A 9,662-nucleotide genomic window follows, 5' to 3' on the forward strand; every position below is an offset into this window, starting at 1 on the left:
AACACAAACATACAGCATAATCCAACTCTGAGAACAATGAAAAATCCTGGTATCAAAGCAGAATGTAGAAAATAAAAGCAATCCACCAGCCTGAAAATGTTCTTCCATTCGGCCCAAGGTCCACATAAGAAAGGACTGAAGAATTAAAGTGAGTTCAGCAGAAAGCTGAACAAATTGACCAAGGACTGGAAAGTGCACCTCTTAGTAAGAGTTCAATGCATCCTACAGTTTATTCAAGAGAAATTCAATACACTCCACTGTATTCCATGGATTTGAGGTTACACATGACACTGATGAGAGAGAAGACAATAAAATCCAGACATAAATAACTGAAGCTAAACGAATTCAGGTTGCAAATAAGTTTTTTATTTAACACTGTGACTAATTAACCATTAGGATAACTCATGGAGCTGTGGAAACAAACAATAGAAAACAACAGGTTTTATCAAGCTTGAATATTGTTATGTTAGAAGTTGCTGTTGTCGAAGGCTATGGTTTACCTCCTATTTCAGGTGTAGTTATCCCAGATGGGAGAGTCAAGCATTCTTCTTTCAGGTTATTTCAATTAATCCCCTTTTATATATGACTGTTAAGTTAAAAAGAGGCAAAAAAAAAAAAAGAAAAAAAAGAGTTGTCTTTGTCATGGATAATGGACTAGTTTTGAAAGGAATTGACTGGCTGCAGTTGTCAATGAGAGGCAATGAGCAGAGAAAAGCAACAGGAAAGAGCACCCTGTAGAGACAAAATGTTCTACACGGCTGAGAACTTACTGGGAAGATTTGAAATATGTTAAACCAAGGAAAACACCATTATAGCTTTCCCTGCATTCAACAAAATGTATATTTCTCATATTCCACTAAAGAAATACTGTACTCAGTTTTTCCTCCTAAACAAATAGTGCAGCAAAGACTTGCAGATTAAAGGGCTTCTCAGTGAGCTAAATCTATCCTGCAGTTCAAGTTAAAGGTTTAGTTAAGAATAAAGTAACGTTGGCTGCCTCTTTTAGGAGGAAGGTCAGACTAGCTGATAGAAGCAAACCCCACTCCAACCTTAAATGAAAATCTGACCCAAGAGAAGGAAACACAGCTTGTTTTGTCCTAAGTATTTTTGCAGCACCTATCAGCACTGTACCTGCACTCAATCCTTGGTGAGAAAAGCTGAGGAATTATTACCTATTTGTGCACAGCTCTAGGGAATAGTCCATAGTTCGGCAGAGAGATTCAGGGAAAGTGTCCAGCAGAAACTTCCAGATCATTTTGGAGTGAGCTGGATCTTAGGTTTACTGGGTCTTGTTACAAACAAGCTTGATATTTTGTATCAATCTGACATAGAAATCCTTTCAATAAACACAATCTTTAGATACCAGTAGGAATATGAACCTATATATTAATAGTCAAGATCCTTAAATTTTCAGTTGTTTCCATTACTCCTTTTAAAGGAGCTCCAAGGCACAATAACACCATTTTAATCCACAAATCTTCCCACTTTCCCAATATCTTATGTTCCATTTCTCACTCTACACAGGACTGCTTCCATCAAAAGTCTTACAAAGCTCATGTAATTTCTCTTTCCTTTGCAGGACAGTTTATTAATGTGGTAGCAGCAGTTATGTCTCTGAGCAATACTCCCAGAACTTAAAAATCAGGGGATGAGAAGAATGTGGCTTGTGGCCCACATCTTCATCACTGCATTTTATTTTTAGCTGTAGAAGTGCAAGTAAAAGAAACTTCAGTAAGAAATGTTGAGTCAGCTGGTGTGAAAGTATTTTGACTCTTAACCCTCCAATAAACTTTCCTGGGGATTATTCTCATCTGAACTACAGCTATGAAAGAAAACAGAAGCTGTAGAAAAAAACATTACTTGAAGAAGGATTCTTATCTTTCAAAAGATTGCTTACAAACAAAAATTGCAATATTGTCTCTGGAAACTGAGGAACAAAATTTATCTGTAGTGCACCTTCCAATCCACAAAAGGGTGGAGTTCTGACACAGCTGTAACTGCACATTTTTGGGAAAATGCATAGCATACCATCCACAAGAGTGAAGGTTACCAAATTTTTCTGCCTTCCCCAAGGCAAGAGAGTGGGGGTTTTTTGGTAAACACATGATATTCTTTCATTCATAATTAATAAGCAGTAAGTCTTCCAAAGTAAACTCATCTGCTGCAAATCAGCCATAAAATGCCACACTTCTTTCTAAGTGACACTGCTGAAGTTGCATCTTCATTACATTATTTTTAAGCAGGTGATACTTCAATAAAGGCAAGTTTAGTGCATCTCCCTTTTTTACAGAAATCAGTAAAATCAGTCTGACCTTTGATCCCTCTGCACCTCAAAAACAAGAATATAAATAGAATACTGTTTTGAGAAAGGGTTCACAAAATTTGTTTGAAAAGTTTTTCACCTACTGAATATATTATGAGAACAATGACAGAAAGAGTGAACACCTAGTTTTGGAAGCAATTCTGAATGAGTAAATAAATAACTGTCTTGGATTTGCTTTAGTATAGAAATTCTGTCCTACATAATACAGACTGAATAAGATTTATCTCTGAATATTTGAAAATAAGTATAAAATAAACTAATAAGAACAATAAACTCAACTGCCGGATCAGTGTGGATTAAGGGAGCAACTAGAGACAAGCACTGAGATCTGCATGTTCTACTTCATTTCAAAATATACCTGAATCCACTACAAAATCCTGCCAATAACTTGTACCAACTATCTGAACAATTTATAACTTAAAGAACAATTTACAACTTAAAAACATCCTAAAGAAACAAAATAGCTAGCTAATCCTTTAAAACTTCTGCCTCTACCTACCTGCAGGCTTAAAAATAGAATTTTAATGTGAAATTATCAGGTGTTTTTCTTTAAAGCCACACAGATCAGAAGCATGTCAAAAACAACCAAAACAAAACACTCACTATCTGCCTTCCCCACTAAACACCCTCTTCCAAAAAAATAACAACAACAAAAAAATAACAAACCCCAAAACAAACCAAACCTGAAAAGGCTGGTGCTCTGAAGAATATATGTATATTCTTTGCATGTATCTATATGAATATGGATATGTTTCACCTATATTGTGGCAAAACAGCTGCCCTGACAACTCATAGCAACAGGAATACTGTGCTGAAGAAAGGAATTCAAGCAAAAATTAATCTGAGGAGTACATGCTACAAACATTATTTGCTATAAAATATTAACAGGTTAATAATTATTTTTGTTGGCTAAACCCACTAAAGGCATGAATTTGATGCAAGCTTATCCTTGCAGCACTAAATTTTCCATACTTGCCTCAATTTTGGGGTGACTGTTCACATGCCAAATTTAACTAGGCAAATAATGATGCAGTTTAGGACTGACTACCACAGCCAGGTCAATGGAGAAAAAGGATTTATCAGTACAGGAGACACAAGTTTCTGCTTTCTTTACAGTACTTGTTCCAGTGATCTTGTAAGGTAAAAATGAAACTGTGCAGGCAGAGTAAAATGACCACTCAAAGATCACACCTGCCTTCAGTTTCAAAATGGTATCTGTGGAAGCACAAAACCCCAGTATAAAATTATCGTGTCAGAAGTGCAGTGGAATATTCTCTGCACTATTACACACCAACACAAACACACCCCCAAAAAGGTAAAGTAACAGAATACTAGAAATGAAAGTACTATAGGAGAAAAGCTGAATTATGGTTAAACAAAGAATGAAGCTTTTGCTGTTTGTTGAGATTAGTTTTTCAGAAACTGAAGAATATTGTTTAGGTGGACAAGTTTATCACGAGCCAGCAATTCACTCTCTCAAGGCAAAGCATCCTGGGCTGCATTAGGGAAAGCACTGCCAGCAGGAGGGAGTGACACCGCCCCTCTGCTGCTGGAGCCACACACAAGATGCTGCATCCAGTTCTGGGCTCCTGGGAGCAAGAGATGGACATAACCAGCAAAGGGCACAAAGGTGCTCAAGGGACCAAAGTGGTTTACATGAGGTGAGGCTGAGAGAACTGGGCCTGGAGAAGTGAAGACTCAGGAGGTAACTTATCCATGTGTAGAAATAACTTGATGGAAGGATGTAAAGCAAATAAAGCCAGCAGTGCCTAATGACAGGACAAGAGGCAATGGACACAAACTAAAGTACATGAAATTCTACCCAATATCAAGAAAAAATTTTCCAGACAAAGTGGGCAAATGTTGGAACAGGTTGCTCAGGAAGATTTAGTCTCCATCTTTGGAAATATTCAAAACCCAACTGGACATCATTCTGTGCAATCTGCTCCAGCTAACCCTGCTTAAGCAGCAGGGTTGCTCCAGATCATCTTCCATCCTCTGTGATTGTCTGGTTGGGTTCTAGAGGTTACAAGTTTAAATCCCAAATGTGAGAGAACAAACTAGATGACATTAAAAAAATACAGGTTGCTGCAAGAAAATGCAACAGGAATAAAAGCATGATGAAAAGGTTACATATTGAGCACAGAACTATTTTGACTACTGCATTGCTTAGTGTTTTACACACCATGCAAAAAGTGACTTATCAAGTACCAAAGATTAGCTCCTCTTACTTGGAACAAAGGAGCAGAGCAAGGAAAATGAATCAGCACTCTCTGGACAGAAGTTAGTATGACTTCTATTTGGACTATAAAGAGTGCAAACAAAAGCCCGTGTCATTCTCTGCTATACTTCATAGGGGGAACAGAAAGGAGATTCTTGTTTTCCTTAGCCACAAGTCCCAAATAAATTCATTTCTGCAAACCTAAAGCAGAAGTAGTACTCTTCTCCTGGAAGGAAGGCCAAGAGAAGCCAGAATTCCACACAAGCCATTAACCATCAAAGCCATCATAATGCTGGGAGGGTGGCACAAAAAACACAATCGTCAGAATAAGCACATAAACTTACATTTTAAGTGTGTAGCCAAAGAAGGGGTTTCAACGGGGTTTTTATTATAATTCTTACAAGAAAAGGGAAACAAGGAACCTTCTGTCAGGCATATTCCTCCAAGAGTTCAGCTGGTGACTCCATGACTCAGGAGTTTTCAGCTCCTAACCACCACTACAAATGCAGAGCACTATGCTTCAGGTTAATTCAGTCGAACCTAATGAAACTTAGGTTTCTGCTAAGGAAAAAAAAAAAGAGAAATTTATTCCACAAACAGAACTTCACCTTTCTAATTAAAGTCCTCTCAACTACATCTTTCAAATCCTCACAGTCATTTCACTTATAGAAACACATCTTCCTAAGGAAAGAGGAAAGCAAGATCGCCAGGGGGTTGGAATTCTGTTTCTTGTGATCTTCTGTTTGTGAATTATTAAACCTTGCCTGTGACTTTTGATGACGTGGTACCTCATTACAAGAGGAAGCCAGTGAAATGTAGAGCAGCCATTATTCTCTCCTAGCAACAAAGGCAGCAGTTAAATAGCACGTGCTGTGCTTAACCCAGACCAGGTAACAAAACCCAAAGTTCCCTAAAAACAAGTGCATCACACTTGACAAGATGAATTGTACTTGTGTAATAGTATTTCAAACTAAAAATAGGGGAAAGAATATGAAATTTTCTGAACTGACACTCTAGAACTGACCTTTATTCCCGGTCCAGATTTTTTTTTTTTTATTTTAGAAAACTTGAAAGGGAAAGCCATTAAAGAGACAGAAACAGTGAAATGTCATTTTGATCTCAAACTAGGTGACTTGGCAAGATAACACTGCTAGATTTTAGTTCTTCCTCTTTTTGCCTCAGATATCACAAAAGAATGCAAAGTCAGAAAGAAATGTAGAAGCACCCAGATTCCTATAGCAAGAACACAGGCAGTTTAAGAGTTCAAACATCCCACAGAGTGTGTTTTAAAGAGCACGAAGAGTTGGTGTAAATGTTCTTGCAGTGGTCCAAGGCAACATCTCCAGTCATATCAGCAAATCCACTTAGAAGAGAATTCATCCCATGACCCAATTACAACACAGTTTTATTTTGGAGATCACTCAGCTCTGCCTCAGCAACAAAACAAGAGTCTGGAGCCATCCCAGTGCAAGTCTGGTTGCAGAAAGTTTTCACACATACAAAGCCATAATTATGTTAAGTCAGCACATTTTTGCCTTCTATAAAAGCCACACCATGATTAAAAAAAAAAAAAAAAAAAAAAGCAGAAGAGAAAAGTAATGGCTCTCTATTAAAAAAAAATGGGTCACCAGTAACCTAAATTCTAGCTGGTAAGAGATGGGGAAAGAGCTAACTAGAAATTAAAGAGAGAATTCAAACAAGGTTCAACTTCAGGATACATCTTTGCAATTGCTGTTACTAAGTGAGTCTCAAATTGTATTCCGAAATTTTAGTCACACATTGTTGCCTTTCCTCTCTTGCCACTGCTGTCTGCATCACAAGAAATGAGGTGACTCCTTCATTCACATTAACAGCAGCAGCCTCAAATTGCAAAGGTTTTCTTTTCAGCTGAATCTGAACTTCAAGGAGTACGTATCAACCACACTCATAAAATATTTACAGGTTTGTCTCACTTCAGACAGATTTCTTCATTATAATGTTTAGAGCTGGAAAAGGTGAAGCAAACAGAATATTAAGCCAATTCTCGTTCATCTAAGGATAAGATTTACAGAATTCCAAGTCCTGAAATTTAACAAAAGTTGCTTGTTAATTTTAAGGTCATTGGTGGCTAAATAAAGATACCTAAAGACTAACAGAGATGCTGAGAAGCTTTTAAAAGGAATTTTAAACTTACCTGTCTTCTCTGGTTTACAAGTACAGCAAAAATAATTAGCAAAGTATTTTGCCTTTTTTCTCCTCAAAATTATGGTGCATTTATACAAAATACTCAAGTCCAGCAGGCACAGAGATTCCTGACAACCTCAACTACACCCAAGTGTTAAAATGTGGAAAGGGCTTTTGGCCAGACAACTTTTGAAGTCTTCAACTTCTCTTAATCTGTGAGCTCCTAATGTTCTGAAAATTGGGCTTATTGGCAACAGGCTGTTTTTCTTCATTAACTTTGGGAAACACTGAGGTAATATCCCAGAGTTCACAAACTGAAAGCCACTAACTGATGCATGGCTGGACCCCAAGGAAGCATCCAAATGAGGGCAGGACTGCTGTGGCTGACATCCAGCTTTTTAGTCTCTGCAGACTCAGTCAAGATTTTTGCCCCTTGAAAATTCTGTTCCTCTTACATGACATCTGCAAGTCAGAAGCTGAAGGATATTTGGAATGCAGCATGTGGGAAGCTCTAAGTATTCCTGTACACTGTGTGATTAGTGTGCAAAAGGGCAAAGTCCATTGGTCTGCAAGATTCTAAAACACTTACTACCATAAGAAACAAATTTCCTTCACAATATTTTAAAAGCTTACAATAAATTAGAATTGCTTTTACCCGAATGTTTTTACACTAATAATTTCATGGTAAGTCCCCAAAAGGACTTTCCCAAGCAAGAGAGAAGGTCAGCACTTACCAAGAGCATGAAACAGCAATATTGAGCTTATCATTTTCTAAAGCATTAAGACAGTTGTGCCATGTTTACCTGAAAGCCTAACTTTAAAATGAAGTTGAGTAATTCCAGTTCCAGTGGAAGAAAGTCTAACACAACACAGTATTTGCAAGTGACAGCCTGTAGATGGCCAAAATCCAAGATCTCTACTGTCTATCCATCATCATGTATCCCACAGCACACTTACAAAACCATATGCATTAATTTTTGACTGGCAATGTTCTACTCTGTCCATCAGATAAAATACTTCCCATATCTTCATGTGTATTTTTTACATTGCTCAACAGTAAAGGCATTCCACCCCTGGGGGAAAAAATGGCAAAAAAAAAAATGTTGCCAGCAGTTCTCAGGTACAGCTTTGTTCAACTTTACCTGTAGTATCTTCATTGCCATGAAGTATTATTATGTATCACACTTACCTTTTCCATAAAATCCACTGTTTGGACAACTGACAATTATTTTACCAAACAAGAATTCTAGTAACCAGATTAACAACTTCTGGATAATTTTACTATTTTTTTCTCATAAAAAGAAGAGCTTTCCTAAGAATACAGACATTTGTCTTCCTCAAATTTATTCCAATGCTGACGAACGCTCCAGAAAAATAAACACCTCTAAAAATAACAAGCCTTACAGATCTATTTTAAAACTATGTACTTTAAGTTCATGTATTCTAGTTTTCTTACCTTAACCGTGGGGACTAAGAAAGCTAAAGAAATGAATGTTTCTTCAATAAACTGGGATGGGAGGGAAGCAGCTACCCCATGAACTGCCATTATTGTTAGCCTGTTTCGGGGGGGCACCCATAAAAGCACATGAGACAAGTTCCTTAGCAGAAAGAAATCATGCCAATAGAACTGTTATCAGAACAGCAGAATTATTTCCTGTAGCGTCAACTCTGTCAAACCTAAACATCTATTGTGCAGGGAAATTTACATGTATCTGGACACCATTTCCTAAAAAATTGTTTCCAGAACTGCTAGACAACATGAGGCCTTTCAAGCATGCATAAAAAGTAATCTAATGTTTCATAGCATGTTTGGTGGATCTAAGCAGTTACAGGAGGCTTTCTAACTCCACTGTTGCTTTTCATCCCCCTTAAATTACCAAATGTAACAATGTATGTAATAAAAAATACTGTTTCTCTTCTACACTGTGTTCATTATCATCTCACCACCCAAAGTTTAGGTTTCTCTCTTTACTTGCTTTACTTTTTCCTATCCAAACAGAGGCACAAAGATAGATTTTCCTGTTTTTTTAGCAATGACACCAATTCTGCCAAAACCTGTTTTCTCTGCTTGCCAGTACACTCACATTTCAAATAATTTCGATTTTAAGTGCCCCAACCATAAAATCTTTCCAAAACCGCTTCTCCATAGTTCACAGCTGTTGTTCCTGTTACATCAGTTGAGTTCGTTTCAGTTATTCCTCCTTTTTTCCTTGCAAAGGCACAACCAGAGTGATACCAAACACCCAGAGAGCTTCCTTAGGAGGAGCAGAGGGGCTTAAGAACACCGCGAAAACGCTTCACAGCAGCGCCCAGAAACCACGAGTGCACCGAGACACCACGAAACCGGTTTAATCTACAAGTATTCAGACGATGCACACGAACGTTTTAGAGTGAAGCAGATAAAACACACCCGCACATAAAACAGCGGCACGGCTGCCGCCCGCCAGCGGGACGCGGGTGTTAACGGGGCAGTGCCGGCCCGCGTGGCCGCTGCCCTGCGGCTCCGCCCGCCCGGGCCCCGCTGCGGCCGCTCAGCCCGGCCCCGGGCGCTGCTACCACGAGAGGCAGCCCCCGCCCAGGCCTGTTGGGCCCCGGGACGCCGCCGCCCCAGCCCCGCTCACCTGTGGGCGGCGGGCCCGCCGGCTCCCCCCGCTCCGTCCATCGCGGCCCCGCCGTTGCTATGCGCCCCCGCCCGCCGCTGCCCTTAGCAACGGCGCGCGGCACTGAGGCGCGCCGCCATTGGCCGGGGCAGCGAGCACGCCGCCCGCCGATTGGCCGCGGCGGCGCGCACGCGCGGCGGAACGCAAGGGCCGCCCCCGTGGCTCCGTGCGGGAGGCGCCCGCCGCCTCCGCCGCGAGCGGGGAACGGTCCCGGCGGGAACGGCGTGCGGCACCGAGCCCTTGCCGAACACACGTCCCTAGGGAAGACCGCCCCAAATGACCCCCCCCCAACCCC

At 40.0% G+C, this 9,662-nt stretch overlaps 1 protein-coding gene across 1 annotated transcript in view; it reads right to left on the minus strand.

The window, feature by feature from the left end:
- The window catches only part of TULP3 (TUB like protein 3), a 32,880-nt gene extending 23,360 nt beyond the window's left edge, over window positions 1-9,520 (minus strand). Inside the window, exon 1 of the mRNA XM_005494543.4 lies at window positions 9,329-9,520. Within this exon, the coding sequence (XP_005494600.2) occupies window positions 9,329-9,369 (41 nt within the window). The 5' untranslated portion in view covers window positions 9,370-9,520. The remainder of the gene's footprint in view (window positions 1-9,328) is intronic.
- Between the last annotated feature and the right edge of the window lie 142 nt (window positions 9,521-9,662).

Source organism: Zonotrichia albicollis, chromosome 2 (assembly GCF_047830755.1).
Source record: "Zonotrichia albicollis isolate bZonAlb1 chromosome 2, bZonAlb1.hap1, whole genome shotgun sequence".
Lineage (NCBI taxonomy): Eukaryota > Metazoa > Chordata > Aves > Passeriformes > Passerellidae > Zonotrichia > Zonotrichia albicollis.